The 20,270-nt window shown below is 62.3% G+C and overlaps 1 protein-coding gene across 2 annotated transcripts; it reads right to left on the bottom strand.

Moving 5' to 3' along the window:
• Window positions 1-52: 52 nt before the first annotated feature.
• Window positions 53-18,686, bottom strand: BRD3 (bromodomain containing 3). Of its 2 annotated transcripts, none has more exons than XM_029202503.1 (11): window positions 18,232-18,684; window positions 17,244-17,381; window positions 16,505-16,652; window positions 15,528-15,742; window positions 13,346-13,717; window positions 10,880-11,008; window positions 8,597-8,788; window positions 7,184-7,407; window positions 3,934-4,226; window positions 2,692-2,820; window positions 53-922 (listed from the first exon to the last, which is right to left on the bottom strand). In XM_029202503.1, exons 1-11 carry the CDS (start codon window positions 18,442-18,444, stop codon window positions 807-809), a joined length of 2,169 nt encoding a protein of 722 aa, XP_029058336.1. In that variant the 5' UTR covers window positions 18,445-18,684; the 3' UTR covers window positions 53-806. The 2 variants fall into 2 exon arrangements, with proteins under 2 accessions (XP_029058336.1, XP_029058337.1); XM_029202504.1 differs by having other exon boundaries at window positions 807-922; window positions 13,346-13,714; window positions 18,232-18,686.
• Window positions 18,687-20,270: the final 1,584 nt, after the last annotated feature.

Below are 20,270 nucleotides of genomic sequence, written 5' to 3'. Positions count from 1 at the left end.
AAAAAGTCTCCTCCTGTATTTTTTTATTTTTTAATCTTTTCTTCTTTTTTTTTTCTTTTTTTTTTTTTTTTTAAGTTGAGGTAAAAGTTTCAGTGTTTGGGAACCCGCGCGTTGCACACGCAGCCACCGTGTTCCCTCCCGGGAGCTCCCGACGTCACAGAGATCAGAAAAACTCGGCTCCCTTCCACGCCCACCCTCGCCGGTCCGCCACCCGCGGGAGCTCTGGCTGCAGAGACGATGACCCCTCCCCGCTTGGGCCCAGCCCTGGCCCTCACGGCAGGGGCAGGCACGGCTGTCCTCAGCCCCTGCAGAAAGAGGTGACCCCTCGGACGTGCGGGTCAGAGCCCAGGCCCCCAAAGACAAAGACAAACGCCTGTTCGCAAAGCTGGCAGCTTTCACATACGGTACCATTTCCGAGACATCTCCTTTGGAGAAATTCTCGCTGGAGCTACAGACCGGGTCGGGCGTAAGAAAAGGGATTTTGCATGAACCTCCGGATCACACCTTACGTGTTTTTCTACGGTCATCAGGTTAGCGTTTGAAGTTGTCATCTCCAAGAGACTGAATTCAGTTACGAAGGATAGGCGTTATGCAGATTCACAGCTTCTCATAAAGTCTAATGGACACACACGGAAAGATCTTTGACCTATTAAAGCCAAAACTGGAAGATACCATAACACTGAATTAAAAAGAGAACCTGCACACCATGGAACGAAAATAGTATATTAACCATAGAAGGGAACACTGCAGAGTTTCGGCGTGGGCGACGTCCACTGGTTTTGTTCCGTCCCGTGAGAGCCCAGAGTTTATTCCGAGTCGCTGCTGTCGGAGCTGGATCCGCTGGAGCTGCTGCTCCCGGACTCAGACGAGCTGCTGCTGCTGAGCCGGGAGGGCCCTCCCGAGGGCGCGGAGCCTGACTTCTCTGGAGGAGACGCGCGGGTGAGGGGTGCGCCCCCCACGCGCCGGCCGCCCCTCCCTCCTCGTGAGCCCGTCCGTGCCTCCCCCGCCCCCCCCCCACATGCCCCGACCCACCCGGATCCTGACCCGGTCACGTGATAAACGTTAAGAGATTTTGTTGAAATGCAGCAACGCGTTAACGAGGTTGTGATGGTGTAAGAAATGCGTCTGGTGCTCGTACCCTGTTCCCGGCACAGAGCTCCTAAATCCCCTGCAATCTCCCTAGTGGCAAGAACATCTTTTACTGCTAAGGAGCCCCTTTAGCTCCCACCTGAGTTTACGCTCACGAGTGACTCGGGGCAGGGGGCCCCACACAGCCCAGGGCTGCTCACCAGGAAGACCATGGGACCGGGGGCGGGGACTTTCAGCTCCCCCGCCCCCACCCCCCCCCACCCCCCGCCCCCATGGCCGAGGAGGGGCGGGGACTGGAGACTGTGCTCCAGAGAGAACCCCCGGTTCAGGGGGCCTCCAGCTGCTGGGAGGGTGGTGGCTGGACAGGCCTGGAGACTCCACGCCCCCACACCCTGCCCTGTGCCGCTCGTCCACCTGGCTGTCCCTGAGTTGTGTCCTTTATAACAAACCACAAGGGGTTTCACTCATAATTCCTGAGTTCTGTGAGCCGTCCTAGCCAATTTTCACACCTGAGGAGGGGGTTGTGGGAATCCCCGATTTACAGCCCGTCAGTCAAAGGCACGGGAGGCTTGGGACGTGCACCTGGCGTCTTGGGGAGGGGGGGAGGGTGCTGAGCCCTTAACCGAGCAGACAGCATCAGCACGAAGCTCAACTGCTGGACACCCTGCTCGTGTGGGAGCTGGAGAACTGGCGTGAGAAAAACTCACACGTTTGGTGTCGGAAGTGTGAGCAGAAACAGCTCAGAGGTCAACACATCTAAATACACTTAGAGGCTGGGAGAAAGGGCAATCTACTACGAGAAACTGATGGGACGTGCGGGGACGTGGCCGGCCACATGAAGGATCCACAGTCACACGCTCTGAGCAGTAACCACGCCCTCCCCAGGGCTAACGCAAGGGGGGCCTCTCAGCCATCAGTGGGAGCGAGCAGGGCTCCGAGCCCCAGCTTGGCACTGGGCAAGGGGGCGAGGCAAGGGTGTGGCACCTGGCCACTGCATGACCAAGACTGGACCTAGAATCTGACCGCCACCTGGGCCCCACTGTCCCTGGGGCCAGGACAAAGGTATTTGCCTTTTCTTACAGGCCCCGGGGAAAGGAGGCAAGGAATCAAATCACCTGCTCGCCTAAAATAAGACCCCGAGTCCACAGAGCTGAGGGCCTGGGGCTGGAAGTCAGACCCTCCCCCTCCACCTGTGATACTGGCTAACTGGCTGGGAACTAGTGTTCCTGTCTGAGAGCAGCCAGAAAGCCCACTGCTGGGGGCCAGGACCCACTGAAGCTGCAGGGTAGGACCTCAGTCCCTCCCAAGTCATGGGGTCCAGCCCCCCAAGACCACAGCTGCGCCCTTCCAAAGGGTCGTCTCCCAGGGGCTCTGCAAAGCGGCGCTTTCACACACGCCTGTCATGTGCTCAGCCTCCCTGCAGGGCTGGGCTCTGGTCCCAGTTTGCAGATAAGGAAATCAGGGTTTCGGGGGGTCAACAGCCTCCTCCAGGGAAACGCAGCTCGTTACGAGGTGGAGCCACAGGCGCAGACCCAGGTCAGCTGCCCGCTCCCTCCCACTGCCCTCTGCCCCCGGGCGGAGCAGCGCCAGGGCCACGGGTACCTCTCTTGGCAGGCTTCTTGCTGTTGCCCAGCTGCCCGCTGACATCCTGCAGCCGCCTCTCGAGCTCCTTCTTCTTCTCCTGAGCCAACTCCTCCTTTGACTTGGCCGCCTGCTTCTTCCCGCTCGTGGCTGTGGAAGAGCACGGGAGCTGAGGCCACAGGCGGGGAAGGGCGGGCGGCCCCAGGGGCAGCCCACATGTACAGAGGCCCCGCCACACGCGAGGCTCTGCAACCGCCACAAAACTCCTGAGCTGGGACAGACCACCCCCACTGCAGACAGCTGCACAGACGGCGGCGCCCCCGGGTGAGGGGCAGAACTGCGGCTTGAGGCCCTGACCCCCCAACTCATGGTTTTCCTTCGCCACGGCCGAGGCTCTCCCTCGGCCTCAGTGAGGCCCAGACTCCGCCCTCGAGCCAACTCCACCTCCTGGCGTGCCTGCGCCAGCACCTCTGAGTCCACAGGCGACTTACCGAGGGGCAAACGTGCCGTGACTGCAGGGGTCACGCCATGCTCCATCCAGGAGAAGGCAGTTTCCCCCCTCAGAGCGAGTGAGGACCACACAGCCCGAGGGGGCCATGCACAGCAGCAGGTGCACCCTGGGTGCTGTTCCTCAGGGCCGGGTGGCTGCCCTGTTCTCCTGCCACCGTGGGGCGGCCTGGGGCCTCCTGCCCTTCCTCTCACTCCCCAGGACCCAACAACCCAGGCAGCGACTCGTTCCCGTCCAGTGAAGTCATCGACTTCCAGGGTGAGCCTGAGCCAGTGCAATCGTCCGTCCTGGGAGGCCTCTGGACCTCCACCCCAGGCAAAGGGAACTGGTCTGCCCAGGCAGGGAACCATCGACAGGTCGCCTGCAGCCCAGGCCCCAAACGGAGCCTCAAGAAGGCTTGTGGTGAGGGCCTTAGCCAGCATTTGAACGAATGGGGCTGGGGACCGATCCAGGGGTCCTGCCTGCTCTGGGGAAGGATGAGGCACACAAGTGCTGCCCACCTGCCCGGGAGCAGGGGAAGAAGGGCTCCGGCTGGGGTGGGGCCGCAGCTGGTCTCAGCCAAGCCCCGCCCCCAGCTGAGCGGACGGAAGCTGTGTCCCTGCATCCTCAGGGCACAAGGCAGAAGAGGGGCGAGGAGCCTGGCAGCGTGCGACCCACTCCCACTCCCACCCCCGGGGCTGCCTGGCTGTCTGCTCCGGCACCGAAGGGGGTGATGGGCAGGGGCGGCAGCAAGGCACCCTGTCCCGACGACTTACAGAATGGCTTCCTTTGCTTTTTCTGTAAACAAGACTTGACGTATCTCTCTAGTTCCCGCAAAGTGGTGGGTTTTAGAGTCTCAAAGTCAATCTCTATCTCGTCGGGGTTGGAGTCCCTGAGCGAGGGCTCCCGCGACTGGATGATGTGCACCACCCGGCCCAGCTTCTCCCCCGGTAGCCGGTTGATGTCCAGGCTGAGCTGGCGCTTCTCATCGTAGCTCATGGGCAGCCCCTCTTCCTCCTCCTCCGAGTCATAGGAGGCCGACGCCTGCTTGCCGCCCTTCTTCGGCTGTCTGAGGCAGAAGGCAAGGAGCATCATGGCGTGGAGCCCCCCGTCCCCATCCCTGGAGCCCCCTACCCCGCCCAGCCCCTGCCCCACAACCCCAAGTTCCCCCCACTGCCCCCGCCCCAGACCCCAACCCCTTGCCCGCCGGCCCTCTTCCTCTCCAGGACCAGGCTCTCTTACCAAGGAGCAGCCCAACCCCCAGACAGAGAAGCCGGGCGACTGCCTGGAGACACACATACATCTCCAGGGACACGGAAGACCCTGCTCCAGAGGTCAGAGCAGAGGCTGCTACCGGCCTAGGGAGGCCTTGGCCAGGAAACAACCGTGGTGGTCAGCTCCCCTCAGTGCCCCACGGGCATCTTAAGCAGGACAGGTCAAACTCATCTCCGTATTCAAGTAACCCAGAAGAAGGCAGGAAGGGGGACAGAGGAGTAAACAGCAGGGACAGACAGAAAATAAGGGAATGGTAGGTGGAAACCAAATTGTATCCACAATTACATTAAATATAAATGGTCTAAACACACCAATTAAAAGAAAGGGGTGCTCAGACTGGGTAAGAACCAAGACCCAATTTAGATGCTATCTAATCTACACAACCCCCCTTGAAATATAACGACAGAGGTAGGTTAAAAGTAAAAGGATGGGGGGAAGATATTCCATGTAAATACTAATCAAAAGAAAATGGCAACGGCTGTAACAATTTCAGACAAAGTAGACTTCAGAAAAAGGAATGCTACTAGGAAAAAAGAGGGACACTGTATAATGATAAAAGAGTCGACTGACCATCACAGTCCTACACGTGTGTGCATATAAAACCAAGCTTCAAAATATATAAACAAAAGCTGATGGAACTGAAGGGAAATAGGAAAACCTGCAACTTCACTTGCAGAATTCAACAATTCTCTCTCGGTAATTAATAGAACAAATCAGCAGAACAGAGACGATCCCAACACCACCATCAACCAAATTAACTTATTAACTGACATGTTTTTGTCTGTTTGGGGTTTAAAGTTTTTTTTTTTTTTATATATACATGTATCTATTCTTTTTCAAATTATTTTCCTATTTAGGTTATTACAGAATATTAAGCAGAGTTCCCCATGCTCTACTGGAGATCCTTGCTGGTTATCTGTTTTAAATGTAGCAGTGTGTCCATGTCAACCCCAAACTCCCAGTCTATCCCTCCCCCCCCACCCCCACCCCCACCCCTACCCCCACCCCCACCCCCGTCCCGCTTGGTAACCATAACTTTGTTCTCTAAGTCTGTGAGTCTGTTTCTGTTTTGTAAATAAGTTCATTTGTATCTTTTTTTTTTTAAGATTTTTTTTTTAATCTTCTAACTGATGTTTATACAACACTCCACCCAACAGGAGGAGGATGCACGTTCTTCTCAAGCGTACGTGGCACATTCACCAAGACACACCGTATTCTGGGCCATAAAATCCTAACAAACTTTAAAATGCTGAAAATATATAAAGTGTGCTCTCTGACCCTAGAAATCAGTAACTGAAAAATATCTGGAAAAATCTCCAAGTATCTGTAAACCAAACAACACACTTCTGAATAATCCATGGTCAAAAAAGACGCCTGAAGGGAATTACAAATTATTTTGAACTTAAATGAAATCACAATATATCAAATTTGTGGGGAACGTTCAAAGGGACTGAATTCGTGGTTAACAACCTCCCAACAGTGAAACTCCGGGCCCAGATGGTTTCACTGGTGAATTCTATCACACATTTAAGAATTAATATACCAAGGCTATAAATCTACCCCAGAAAACAGAAGACAAGGGAACACTTCCCAACTCCTTTTTGAGGCCAGCATTGTACAGACACCAAAACCAGAGACAGAGACAGAACAGGGAACCTGATTTCTGCCTCCCCCTGCAAAAGGGGGGAGAAAACCCCTGACCGTTCTCGCGGCCGCTCTCGATGGTGCCACTGCCCGCCCAGCTACCAAAGCCCAAGTCCCCAGCTCTGCATACCCCTCCTCCTACGTCCAGGGACCAAGGCCTGTCCACTCTGCCTCACAGACAGTTCTCAAAGCAACACAGCTCCACCCCCGTGGCCACACCAGCCTCTCCTGCCTGCGTGACCACGGCAACTCCAGAGGGCATCCTTCCTCCCATTCTTGCCTCTCGCTAATCCATCCTCCACACTGGCCAGGATCTGACCACTTTCACTGGAGAACGAACTGCAAACACCTCAACCGAGCCGGCCAGCCTCGGCAGCCTAAACCCTCCCCTCTTCCCAACCTGGCCTCTGTTCTTCAGCAGTGCCCACCCTTATCCTCATTCCCACGAGGAACACATTCCACTGGCCTCTACAGCTCTGTGCCCGCTGTTCCTGACTCTTGGAACCCCATCCGGACCCTCTGTGCAGCCGTCGCCCCTCCTCCAGGACGCCCTCCTTCCACCCCGCCGGGAGAGGCGCCCGGCCCGGCGTGCCTTCCCACCACCCTCACCTCCCCATGTCGTCCCTGCTCATGTGCGGCAAGCAGTCCTCGGGGCAGTGCGTGGCCACGGCAGGGGCTGAGTGAAGGCCGTGGGGACCAGGGAGCTCTGCGCCAAGGTGCACCTCCACCCCCGACCCTCCACCGACCAGGCCACGCGGGGATGGGGTGCCAAGGGCCCAGGACACGGCGCCAAGACCCCCCCAAAGCAAACTCCCGGGCCCAGACCAGGAAAATGTCCCCGAAGCCTCTAGATGCTGAGATCTCCCCATGCCTGTGACTGAGGCTGGCCCCACGGGGAGCTGAGCGCCGCCCTCCGGAGCCCATGCTGTCGAGGCAGAGATCTCGTTTGGTCCTCCCAGTCTTCCCACGAGGCGGGCAAGACGAGGGCCACCAACCCCCGCCCCCATCTCCCCGTAACAGCCCAGGGTCCAGGTCACCAGAACAGAGCCCCGAATCCAGCATCCTCCCGCCACATGGGTGTCCAGGACACGGGGCGCCGGCGCCCACCTGCCAGCCACAGTCGCGCTGTTGGCCTTCTTGGCGGGAGCCTTCTTCTGCTGGGCCTGCTTGGCGGGCGGGGCCGCCTTGGCCTTCTTGTCCTCCTCGGACTTAGCCTTGTGCCTCTCCTTGTCCTTGTCCTTCTTCTTCTTTTCCTTCTTCTCCTTCTTCCTCTTTGGCTTGTTCACCGGGGCCTGAGACAGGGCGGCCAGCTGCTCGTGCACGGCCTTCAGCTGGAAGAGACAGGCAGCTGAGCGGGGCTCCCCAGGGCTGGCCCAAGGGGGCCGCGGGCGGGGGGCTGGGGTGCCCAGGAGCTGCCGCCACCGTGCGGGGAGGGGAGCTGGGGAGCCAGACAGGTCCCGGAGGGCGGCAGAGCCCGTCTGGCCCTCCCCGCCCCTGCGACGGCGGGCGAGCTGCTGGGCATCAGTCTCCCCGCCTGAAGTGCAGGGCAGGTGGCACCCGAAGGGCTCGATAAATGGTGCCTCCTGGTTTTCCTGCTAGTTTCTGTTTTCCAGATGAGGGAGACTCTCTAGAGCGAGGTTTAAACGCCTGCACAGAGGAGACTTTCCACTCGTGGGCAGCTGCTGGGATGTTACACGGCAGTTCTGCAGGGTCAAAACGGTCCAGTGCCGGCAGGGGACACTCATCTCGTCCGGCAAGTGGCTGCCAGTGTGCTACGTGCTCTACACGCTTCTCACCTCAGCAGACCCCAAGGGGAGGCTCACGCCGGACGGGCGAGGAAACGGAGCCCCCAGCCTCTAGCAGGTGGACGGGCCAAGACGGCACCAGGCTCGCACACGCCAGCCACGTCACGTGGCGTGGGAGGGACCCTGGCCCGACAGCTACACCTCAAGGCCATGCTCCCTGCACCGTCATCCCCGACAAGGCTCAGCTCAGATGCCCAGCCCCACCGGGGTGCCGGCAGGGTCACTGTTACCCCACTGTCTCCTCCCTGCTGGAGGCCCCCCACCCCCCAGGAATCCAGCACCTCTTGGTCCCATTTTGCACGTGAGGCGCGCGAAGCGGTGGGGAGGGCCGACTCACAGGTGGTCAGAGGCCGAGGCAGGACAACCTTGCTCTGGCAGAGCTGCGGAGCCCGTGCCCGCCCCCAGCCAGACAGGCTCGTGGAGCCCCACGGCTGCGGCTTCCGCAGGTGCCTCCCAGACCTTTCTGGAGCGGAAGGAGGCTCCGAGGCTCCAGGGCTCCAGGGACGTCCCGACCCGGTCGGGCTCACAGGGCCCCGGGCCTGCAGGCACTGCCGAGGGGGCCCTCAGAACCGACACCTTCGCTGGGTGCCCTGCCAGCGACACCGCCGTGGAGGACGGCTGTGGCTTGGGGTGGGGGTGGGGGGTGACCAGGGCAAACGTCGGATCAAGGCCTGGCCGGGACTGGGCCCCCGCGGTCCCCGGCCCGGCCACTCACCTGCTCCTGCAGCTCCGCCAGCCGCGTGGCCCGCTCCTCCTCCGAGTCCGAGCTGCCTGAGTCCGTGGAGCTCTCCTCGCTGCTGCGGCTGCTCTCCACGCCCTTGCTGACCACAGGGGCCGCGGGCACGGGCAGCGTGGGCGCCTCCACCGGCTCGTCCGGCATCTTGGCAAACCGCATCTCAAACACGTCCTGCGGGACAGCAGGGGCCGCCTGGGTCCTGGACGCCCGTGGGCAGCCCCGGGGGAGTCGGGGAGACTGGACCCAGCCTGCCCAGGGCGCAGGGCTGCCTCCACGCCACCCACCCCGGCTTGCTCTCTGCCCCTCACTCCCCAGGCCCTGAGCACGGGTCCAGGGCCAGAGGGCGCAGAGTCAACGGCCACAGACACAGCCTTTTAGGAGCTGGCACACAAGCTCCTTTATTAGACACCCCACCTCCCGTCCACGGCTTGCAAGTCTTTTCAGCATCCCGGTCCAAGGCTGCCACCTACTGACAGACAATGAGAGGACCTTCCTTTGAGCTCTGACCCTGTTCTGGGGCCCCCCAGCCACTGGATCTGGGAGCTCGTTTGGCTTCCCCATTTCTCTCCCCTGTGATGTTACTGTAGTATCACATCTCGTTCTGAGTTGGGTCCAAAAGTTGGCTCAAAAGGCAAAAGTCTTGTCCTATCCAAACTGCCCGCTCCTACACAGCCTTGGGAGCACACGCTCAACAAAGATCCCCCCCCCCCCCCCCTTGGGAGCACACGCTCAACAAAGATCCCCTCCCCTCCGGTGGCCCAGGTTCATTTCAGACAGGATGAGCGGCAACGAAGGGAGACTTCTCTCTGCTAGCTCGGACACCTGAAGCCACATACACCTGGTTTACACGCAAAAGGTGCAGCCCCACCGACCAGGCGTCCGGCTCCCGTAAGAACCTACTCTGGGTCCTGGTCCCCCAGAATCTCCTCCTGGGGTAAAGACATCTCAGAGGTATGCTGCTACACAAGGCCATGACCTGGCCCGCTCTGGGCAAACGCCCCCCCCCGCCCCCCCCCCCCCGGCGGGGGGGGTGGGTCTACCTCACCCAGCCTGACTTGACACAACCAACAGCCAATTACTGAACAGGCATCGGTGATTAAGGTGCCCAACCTCCGTGGCCGCACCGCAGAGGCCACCTTTTCTGGAACAGAATCAGAGCCGCTGCCCTCGGCCCGTCTGCTGCCAGCGCCACCTGGCTTCCTCGTGGAGCTACTCGCAAGGTTTAGGAGCATCAACAGAGCAACGACAGCACGGGGCTTTGCAGAGCCTTTCGGCTTCATGGTCTTGGTATGAAACCGTGGGTCCCGGTGGCTTCCTCTGGGTGTACTGGGACCACCAGGACCGCTCTACCACACTCCCCAGTGGGAGCCAGTGCACAGAGGGGGCAGCCCGCAGCAGCCAGGGCCCACAGGCAGGAGGAAGGTAAGGAAGATTAAGGCAGGCACCCAGAGGCCTGAAGGAGGCTCCCCCTGAGGCCCCGTCCGGGGCCTGGGTGACCAAGGATGCTCCCGAGTTACCGTACCGGGTTTTCAAAAGGATTCTGAGCAAGGGACTGGGAAAGTCTTACAGGACAACATTCTGGGTCCTGTATTTACAAAAGCAACAGGCTACGTGATGTCAAAGAGAGATAAGAACAGGCTCGGTGTACTGGCCTACGGGCAGCCCTCAGGCTCTGACAGATAATCACATACAGGGGTGTGCACACACTCGGCCTGTGAGATCCGTGTGCATGTACGCAAAGTCCCACCACTGAAGGCCAGACTGCGCTTCCCTGCAGGCCCGCTTCTCCCACGTGCCGTCCGCCTTGTGGTCGGGAAAGCAACAGGCTACACAAACAGCCGTCCCCCGCTACGACGCCCACGGGCCGCACCAGCAGGCTCCTGACGAGGGGCCCCCGGCACGCGGTGAAGTGCAGGGCAGCAGGCGTCTGCCTTCTCTCCGTCTCCACCCTGGCTAGAACACCCGCTGGCCCCCACCTGCTTGCCGCTGCCCACCTGAGCCTGCAGCTCCCAGGAGGCAGAAACTGGCCTCTTGGCCACCACGTCCCTGGGGAGCAGGCTCGGGGCCTGGCCGCCACTCGGCCGCCGCTCAGGGGAAACATGCCCGTGGACGAGGTCCCCAGACACCCCGCCCCTCAACCCCGCCCCTCCCCCGGGAGACATGCCCTCCCAGACACCCATGTCTTTCCCGGGTGCCTGCCCTGAGCGGCTAATCCCACCTGTGCCCAGGTGGCCCCTCCCCACACAGAGCACCTGGCGTTACCTGCAGCTTCCTGGCCATGGCCACCACCTCGTGGTCGGGGGGGTTGTACTTGTAACAGTTGGAGAACATCAACCGGATGTCGGCTGCAAAGCCCTGTGCATCTGGGTACTCACGGCTGTCCATCTTCTTCTGTAACACACAAGCCACGGGGCGTGAGGGCACCGCTGTGCCTCGGGACCCTCCGCACGTCCACCGCCAGCCCGAGACGTCGTCTGGGAGCCCAGGGAGAAGGTGGAAGGGTGGCCCCGAGGGCTTGGAGGGGAGGGCCCAGGACCCCACAGAGAGGCTGACACTCAGGGAGAAAGAAAAAGGTGCTCCCCAAAGTCCCAGCTCCCGCAACCAAAGTCCCCAGCTCTACGTTTTGGCTAACTTTTCACACGCCGACACCCCTGTTGGCAGGAGCTCCGGTGGGGAGCAAGCAACTTCTGGCGAAAAGCCGCTCTCTACCAGTTTAGGGGGCTACTCAGTTCTCAGCATGAGACGTTTAATTTTCTCCCCTGAGAATCCAGGTCCTGTTAGCTAGCCTGCTTCACAGAGCACCAGGTCGTCCCACTGCCCCGCCGGGAGCACGGGATGACTGGCTCTGCAGGTGGGGACAGAAGTGCAGCCAGCCAGGGACCACAAAGTGGCAGCTAAGATCGGGGCAGACGGGGCAACGGCTCTCGAGGGAGAGAGCTCCCCACGCCTGATGGGTTCACACAGATATGAGCTCGTCAGTCAGGGACCGCGTGTCGGGGGTATGAGGTGCCTGCTCATCCTGGGGGCCATGCTCTGCTGAGTGGGACATTGTGGGCTGGAGCCTAACCACCTACCTCGCCGGCACCTAGACTAACAAAGTCCTGGCCTCGACGGAGGGGTTGGTGGTGGTCAGACTCCAGGACCTGCAGCCTCTACAGCCTAGGACACCGTCCTCCTCTGCCCCCCCCCCGGAGAGCTTCCCACAGCACTGGGGCTGCCTGGCTCCAGCCCTCTGCACAGCCTCCCCAGTCTGGGGTAGCTCAGCCAGGAAGGAGATATGGGCACCCGAGACCCTCTCAACTTCTGCAAGATTCTCAGACTCCGGCCCTAATTTGACAGCCGGCCACTTTCCTGGTGCATCTGGGAGCCCAAGTACCACTGCCCCACAGTCAAAACCTGCTTGGAAAGAGCCAGCCTGAGCCAGGAGCTAATCCAGAAAGATGTAACCAAACCATTAGCTGGAAAGATCTCTGGAAAGGGTGGCAACGATACCAGAGATTAGGTCTTCTCTCCACCCACCTCTGCTTTGCTTGGATTTTTCACCCTCTGTTCCTATCTTACACAAATTAAAAGAAAAAAATCAGTCAAAGAAAAGTAGCTGACACTCCTGGGCTCCCAGGAGGAGCAGGGCCACTGCAGCACTGAGCGAGTGCAAGAAGGCCGGAGCCCTGCCCTCGCAGTTAGGACGAAGATCGGAGAAGGTGAGGAAGCTGCTCGGTCACACAGCCCAGCCAGGCCCGCCTGACTCGGCCAGCTCCCCGGGAACCACTGCCCTAGATGGCCAGGTCTGTCCTGTCCCTTGGCGGGGAGGAAGACTTCCATTAAGGAGAGAGAGTCTGCCCCAGACAGGTATACACGAGGCAGTGTCCAGGTACACGAGGCAGAGTGACTGAGCCCAGTGGCTCAGGGCCCAGACCCCATCGGTGCAAAGAAACCACCTGCCCCTTTTGTGGGGTTACCTTTCCAGGTAACGGTCCAACGGCCAGGGACGTTCCTCAGACCGTCAGAGACCGATCCAGACCGAGGAAGGGCAGCTGTGCTGGGGCCCAAGCCCGACGGGGGCTCAGGAACCCCTCCCGCACGCACTCTGGGAAGACCCCAGGTCTCCTGCCCTCGAGGCTGCCGCTGCCAGCCGGGGAATTTTCTCCATCTCTGCCTGGCCCAGACCTGCTCTTCCCTGCTTGTACACAACTGACCTGACCCGGAGGAAAACCCACAAAAGCCAAGGGGGAAGCCGCGAGTGCAGGAAGACCCTGCTGCGGGAATCGGGAGGCCGGGGCTCCCGGTCTCAGCTCTGCCACCACCCCGTCCAGCGCCCACTTCTGTCCAGGGAGGGGCTGGGCCACGGGAAAGGGCCACCTTGCCTAACGTTATTACAAAGACCTGCAAACGCGCCGGGATGAAAATGAACGAGATGACGAAACCGGCTCAAGAGGGATAGATGACGAGGAAGCTGCAGGTCCAGTGAGCGTGAGCATAGGGCAGAGCACACCTTCCTCCCTGACCCTGCCAGACCCACGCCAGGGCCCCGGGCCATCCCTGAGGCCCCGTCTGCCGCTGGAGGGCAGGCCAAAGGAGCCGGGCAATGCCCCAAACCTGCTGCGTTGCCCCCGGGCTGGCACAAGACATCAGCACCACGACAGACCCTCGGGACGTCAGGCCGCCCTGCAGGTGCCAGGGGCCGCCCAGACAGGGAAAGGGGGCCCGGCTGGCTCACCACCCACCTACCTTGACGGTGCTCAGGTCCATCGGGTGCTTGATGATGTCGTGATAGTCATGCAGCTCCAGGGCCTCGGCATCCACGGGCTTGTAGAAGGGCCAGGCGTAGGCTGCGTGCTTCTTGGACAGCATCTCCTTGAGGATGCTGTCGCAGTGCCGCAGGTGCTCCGAGAGCCGGCCCTTCTTGCCTGCGTGCTGGGGCACCTCGCCGTCCTCCAGGTCCTTCTTGGGCGGCTTGATGGGGCGGCCCCCGCTCTCCCGCCGTGCCACCACCTTGGCCTGCTTGGGGTCCGACAGCGGCGGGGGCGACTCACTGCGGCTGGCGGTGATGGCGGACGTCGTGGGCGTGGTAGTGTCTGCCTTCCGCTTCACGCCCTTCTTCTGCGACAGCAAAACAACAGTGAGCCCCGGGATCCGGGATCAGAACCGCTGCGGTGGCGCCCCCGGAGCGCGGACCAGCCGCCAGGCACCGAGCGAAGCAAGGACATGCATGGTCGCGGCCATCCTCCCGGGGCCCCGCGCCACGCAGGACGCCGAGGCTCAGAGGGGCCACGTTGCCGGCCCGAGGTCACACAGCTGGCGGTGGTGAGGCTGGACTCCGAACCTACCCCCGGGCCATCCCTGAGCCCCACCCACCCGCCAAGACCCCAGGCCCCGCGCGGTCACGGTGGGCGCTCACCACCCCGAGCGGCGTGAGATGCGGCACGCAGCCCACCCGCGCCTGGGGCCGGGCCGCGGCTCAGGGACTCGCACAACCGAGGTGGCACCGTGACTGGGACCGTCACCAAGTGGGACTGGGGCTTGGGGACAGCAGGGACGAGAGAACCCCCGCTGGTCAAAGGCCAGAGGGGCGTCCCAGACGCGGGCCTCAAAGCTGGCGCTCCCAGGACAGTGGCAGCCACGGGACGAGGGGGGCGGGAGGAGCATGCGGGGGGCGGGGCGGGGGCAGCGGCCCAGCCGGGAAACACAAGCAGCAGCACGAGGTTGGGGACCAAGGACTCCGGGGGGGGGGGGGGCTAAGTGCCTGGGCAGGGCTGGACTTGACCCTGAGGGCAGCAGATGTCACAGAGCTACTTCCCACCGGGGGAGGAAACACTGAAATGACCAACGAGCACTTGGTGGGTGTGTCCAGTGCGTGAGAGCGTGTTTCGTGCCTGGGTGGCCAGGGTCGCTGCGACCCCGAGGCCAGCCCAGGGGGCTCCCCTCCCCTCAGCTCGGGCGGGCGGAGCAGCCCCTGGGAGCCAGGCGCACCTGGGCCGCCGGCCTCACGGGGGTCTGCTGTCTGAGCGCCACCAAAGTCGCCGCCCCAGCCAAGCCGCTGCCCCCAGGCTGGCGGGCACGAGCCAGCCACCCACACACACTTCACGGGCGCCCACGGAGGCCAAGCATGTGCCACGGGGCCCGGGGGCTCATTGGGCCATGGCAGACAGGACATGCTCCAAGACAGCCGGGCGCTGAGTGGGGCGGCCGGGCCAGGCGCCGCCCGAGTACAGGCAGTGAAGGCCACGGGGGAGAGGAAAGCGACGGAGATGGCGTTTTACCTTGGGGGAGCCATTTAACCCCTCTGAGCGCCTGCTTCCTCATCTGTAAGATGGGGGAAATACTGCCTGCCCCAGAGGGTCGCTCGCTGTGAGGGTCAAATCGGAGAAGACGACACACATCAGTGGCCGGCACGGGGGCCCGCTCAGAGCAGGAGACTCAGCCGTCCTCGCTGGCCCCCGGATCTCGCGGGGGGGCGCCCGCTCCGAGCCCAGGCCCGGCCGTGGAAAGCCCGCAGGGAGCCGGGGGAGGGACGCGCGCACACTCACGGGGGCGTGAGGAGCAGGCGGAGGCCGCCATCGCCCTCCCCACGCCAAGGCAATCCGGGCGCAAGCGCGGGCGGCGAGGGCCGGGACCCCCCTCCTTTCTGCACCCCCCACCTCGGCCCATGCCCTGCAAAGGCCGGCGAAGCTGGGGCTCAAGCGCAGCCGCCCTCACCAGCTGTGTGACCTGCCGCTCCGAGCCTCGGTCTCCTTGTCGGTGTCAGGAACCGCGGCCCACCTCAGGGGCGTGGCGGGGGAGGGGACCCGTCCAAAGTCACATAGGCCCAACGCCCGACAAGCGGTCGGTGCCAGGGGAAAGCGGCGGAGCGCCCTCCTGCCCGCCCCACACCTGCCTGCCTCCAGTACGCCCGCCCCCGGGGGAAGCTCACCTTGACAACGGGCGGCGTGGGAGGGACCACAGGGATGATGGGCGTCGCGGGAGGGGGCGGGGCGGCAGCCGGGGGGACAGGGGCCGACGTGACGTTTGCAGTGATGGTTGGCACAGGGGTGGCAGCAATGACGGGCGTCTGGGAGACCGTGGGGGGGACGCTCTGGAAGGGGGTTGCCGGGGAGACAGAGGACACGGCCGCCACTTGCTGCGTACCTTGAGGACAAAGGAAAGGAGGCTGAACTGACCCGGCTCTACCAGCGATGCTTCTGGACGCTGCCGGGACCATCCCCTCCAGCCAGGGCCCGCCGGGTGCCAGCAGAGCCCCTCCTGTCGAGACCCTTGCCCTCATCGTGGCTGCCTCCGTGGTCCGAATGAGCGAGCCAGGACAAGGTGCACAGCCCGGTAAGGAAGAGCCAGGGGGTTGACTCGGGTTCCACAGGTAACCAGCCTCAGCCCCGTCTGTAAGTGTGAAACACCCTGGCCTCTCTGGAGGGCTGGGCTGCCCAGGAAGCTCACCATCGGGGTGCACCCCTGCTCCAGGTGCCCGGACCAGGTAAGGTCACCCCCCGTGCTGACCCTAATCCCCACCGCTCCCTGACAGGCCACAGCGAACACAAAGTGTGCTGAAGAGGCAAAGTCCTCGGAGGGGACAAAGGGACAACGTGGCTTCCAGAAGAGGTGTCCTCAGAGCTGGGGGGTGAGGCGGGTGGGAGAGGAGAAGCGCGGGGACACAGCAGGAGCACGATCCCTGCCCGGAGCGAGGCTCCGAGGCAGGCGGCAGCAAGGTCACCGGGCCTGCAGGCCACACACAGCAGAGGCCCGGTTCCCGGAGCTCCGATCATCACTGACCCAACCTTGAAGATTGGGTCAGGAAAACTGAGCCCAGAGGGGCGGAGGGACCCTCAGAAGATACGCTGTCATCGGCACCCTGCCCACCTGCCAGAGGTGGAGAGGACTGCACGTCCACCCCTTTACCTGCACTCTGGGTTCCCGAAGCTGGCTTCCGGCCTTTGCCCTTTGGAGCAGGGGGTAATAACTCAACTTCCTCCTGGGGCATCTGGGCCACTTTCTGCAGAAAAATTTTCTCTAAGGCTTGGGCCATGAGCACTATGTCATCTGTGGGCTGAAGACACAGGAGAGGCAAGGTTACCTGCTGGAAAGGAGCCGTGTGTCTGCAGCAGACAAACACATGGTGGTTGCTCAAGAAAAACATTTATTTAGCAAGCTGTGAAGGGATGTGGCGGGGCAGGAGGGAGGCAAAAAGAATATATTTTAACGTGGAAACTCTTGGAAGAATTCAAAAACCACAAAGGATAAAAACCACCCTTTATCCCATCCCACGGAGGAAAAAAGGTCCAAGCGTGTGGACGTTTTAAAGCGTCTGGTATATATCGACGCCCTCCGAAAAGGCTGTTCTAATGTTCCCTCCTTGGAGCAGGGGCCGGGGCCGGGGCCGGGGCCGGGCGGGGCGGTCCACACACAAGGCAACCGCTCAAACGCGTAGCCTGTGGGACCCACACAAGGGGATCGCGGCCAGACAAGGGCTGAGCGCGAGGCTGGGATGCACCCTGGGCCTGTCTGAGAGCTGCTGCAAAGCGCCCAGCCCAGCCCGGCGGGCACCGGCCAACCCCAGGCTGGCCCTCCACCCCAGGCCTCCCTGGGCCAGGGGCAGCTCACAGGGGCGTGTAGGGCCCACGCCACACCGTTTTCTTACCTTGTTATAAATATAACAATTTGTAAACATGGTGTTGAAGTCCTGCATACATTCACTCGCGCTCCAATAATAATTATTCTCCAGTCTCTTCTTAATAGTCCCCATATCCATTGGGTTTTTTATTATCTTATGATAATCCTAAGAAAGAGATTTTCAGGGGTGTTACTGTTGGATTCAAATTCATGACGACTTTCACGACTCCCAAGCACAGAGACTGTGCAGGGGGCAGTCTCCTCAGGGATCTGGGTACTGGGGCTGGACCCAAGTTTCTGTTCACCTGAGGGCAGGTGGGCGTCAGGTCTGGGGCAAGCGCTCGGCCAGCATAATCCCTGCCAAGCCCCTGGCCTAAGCAGGGTTCTGTGTGGACGCACAGACCCGCAGGGCTGGGGCAGAGCCCAGAGCTGTTCTAGGCTCTGGAGGTGGGGCTGAGACCCCTCCCCAGATTCCAAACTTCGCTTGGGGGCCCGCAGTGCCCAGAAGCCAAGCTGGCCCAGGACCCAGGCCGCCAAGTGCTAGCCCAGGGCTTCCCCTCGCAGGACTCAGGGGCTCTCTATTGGGGTCCAAAAGAGAAAGCCATCAGATGGTCAGGTCGGCACCGGGCATGCAGCTGAGGCGCTATCCCTGGGAAAGTGGGCCGCACCCCTCTCGAGCACAGGGTTTCAGGTGTGCACGCGTCATTCCGCAGGACAGTGCCGGGCACGGGATGAAGACACAGGTGAGCCTCTAGGCCTGAGCCCCATCGCCGGCTCCCCCTTCATCCCCCCACAGGCCAAGGGTTCTCCCCGCTTCCTGCCCCTGGGCAGCCGCCCTCCGTTCCCCCACTCGCCTAAGTATCCCCTCTGCTCCTTGGTCATTGTGGGTCCTGAGCTGTGCCTGCCTTAGCAGGACCAGCCGCCTCCAGGCACCATCTCTGCCAAGGCCAGGGGGGCCGTCCTCCCAGGAGTCGGGGCCGCGGAGGGGCAGGGCCGGCGGGTAGGGGGCCACTCACGGGCAGGTTCAGCTTGATGGCGTCCACGGGCTGGTAGAAGGGCCAAGCGAACTGGTGTTTCCAGAGCGTCTTCACCACCACGTTCTGCATGTACTGTAGCTGGTTGGTCTTACGGCCGGGCTTGGCGGGGCTGGAGACCTCCGGCGGGGGAGGGTTCACGGGGCCCGGGACCGCCGGGATCCCCGCAGGGGCGACCGTCGTCGTGGTGGACATCCTCCGGCTGCTCGCTCACTGGCCGTCACGGCAGCAGCTCGGCGAGGCCCTGGCTTCCTCTGTGCTCCCCGCCGAGGTGCGACATCCCATGTCTGGGCCCAGTCAGGCAGCACCTGCGGGGGAGGAGGGACGGCAGGGAACGGCCGGTCACCCCAGGCCCCGCCGCCTCATCTGGGTCCCCGAGCACAGCCGTGCGGTCATGTGAGGCCACGTCGGCGCACTCCCCCCGGTCAGGCCAACCCTCACCTGTCAGAGAACCACTCTCCCACTGCTGCCCTCAGGCTGGGGCAGGGAGAGACACAGGTGACGGGACAGAATGCCAGCAGGTGACACCTGGGCAGGCGGGGAGGCGGCCGTCCAGGTGGGGGCCACTGTCGGCTCACCGCCCACCAGCCGCCTGCTGCTCTTGACCGTGGCAACACTTTAGGGACTGATCCCCACGCAGAGAGCTACGATGTGGACCCGGCACGACGTGCGTGGAACCACGTGTGGCACACGGAGCCAGGGCCCTCTGAGTGAGGCCACCGATGGAGGTTCTAACGTGACCGTGAGAACGGGCTCTGGTTTGTGATGGTGGCTGGGCTGTGGACACGGCCGGCCCTCGGCCAATCGGGGTGGGGGTGGAGGGAGAAGGCGATGGGAGCCTGCAGCCTCAGCGAGTGAGGGGCTGTAGGACCACACCCCGACTCTTGGAATGTTGTGCAGGAAAGGATGAAGGGGCTGCCCCCAATATCAAAACCCCACCACGTCTTGGGAGGAAGTCGGTGGCCCCAATGTCACTTGAGGACGCAAAACGCGCTGGGGGCTGCATACGAAATCTGGACCTGGGCGGCATCTGTGCACGCTGCTACCCCGTAGGTGTTTATTTATGTGCACCTGTCACGGGATTGAGCCGGGTTGGGCTGGGTGGCAGGGCCCGCCTCGGGGCCAGCCTTCGGGGAGGACAGAGCAGCGTGTGTCGGCCGCTGGAAACATGCTCTCTACGACATGCGAAAGCAGATCGTTAAAACATGGGAGAGTTCTCGAGCTGGCTGACGGACATCCTGCCGGAAGCCTGCTCTGCCACGTGGGCGTGTTTACACCACGGTCATCAGCACGAGGTACAGACCAGGGCCCCCCCATGCCGGCTTGTTAAACCCCAGCCAGTGCCTCCTCAGCGCCCCCCGACCACGAGGGAAGAGGACTCAAAACAGACGCCGCGCACACCTGGCCACCGAGCAAACCTGCCCCGCCTGCCCGCCCTTCCTCGGAGGAGCGCTCTGGAGCACCCCTAGGGGCCCCCCGCCCATCATCCTGGGGGCCTGCAGCTCCTCTCCTCCACACTCTCCCCGGGCGAGCGGGCGCCTCTCACGCGCCCCCATCTCGCCAAGCTGGGGCAGCGCCCTGGCCCCCAGGGCAGCTCCGTACAGAGGGCGGCCGTGCCCGCCGGGCCGGCGGCGCTGAGGTTGCAACACACCACCCGACGGGAAGGCGCCTGAGCGCTCACCCTGGAGCCCCACCCCCAGCAGGTCTGACCCCTCCTGGCCCAGCACCACCGCCTCCTGCTGGGGTCTCTGCGAACCTCCCACGGGCCTGCCCTCCCCTCGATGGCCTTGCCCTACATGGGGCTCCTGTCCAAACCAGCACTGCCTGTCCCGCTCTGGCCAGTGACTCGTCTCCCTGTCCTGGCTGCTGTGGCTACGCAGGCCCGCATCCTCCCTCTCCTCCTCTGGCTCCTCTGCCCCAATGCCACCACCCGCCAGGGCCTCCCGGACCCTCCCGGACCCCGGGCAGTTCAGGGGTGCAGAGCAGATGCCGGGGCCAGGCTCCTGTTCGCAATCCCAGTT

This window comes from Monodon monoceros, unplaced genomic scaffold, assembly GCF_005190385.1.
Source record: "Monodon monoceros isolate NGI ecotype Baffin Bay Population unplaced genomic scaffold, NGI_Narwhal_1 Super_Scaffold_5, whole genome shotgun sequence".
Classification (NCBI taxonomy): domain Eukaryota; kingdom Metazoa; phylum Chordata; class Mammalia; order Artiodactyla; family Monodontidae; genus Monodon; species Monodon monoceros.
This window is presented reverse-complemented; position numbering and strand designations above follow the sequence as displayed.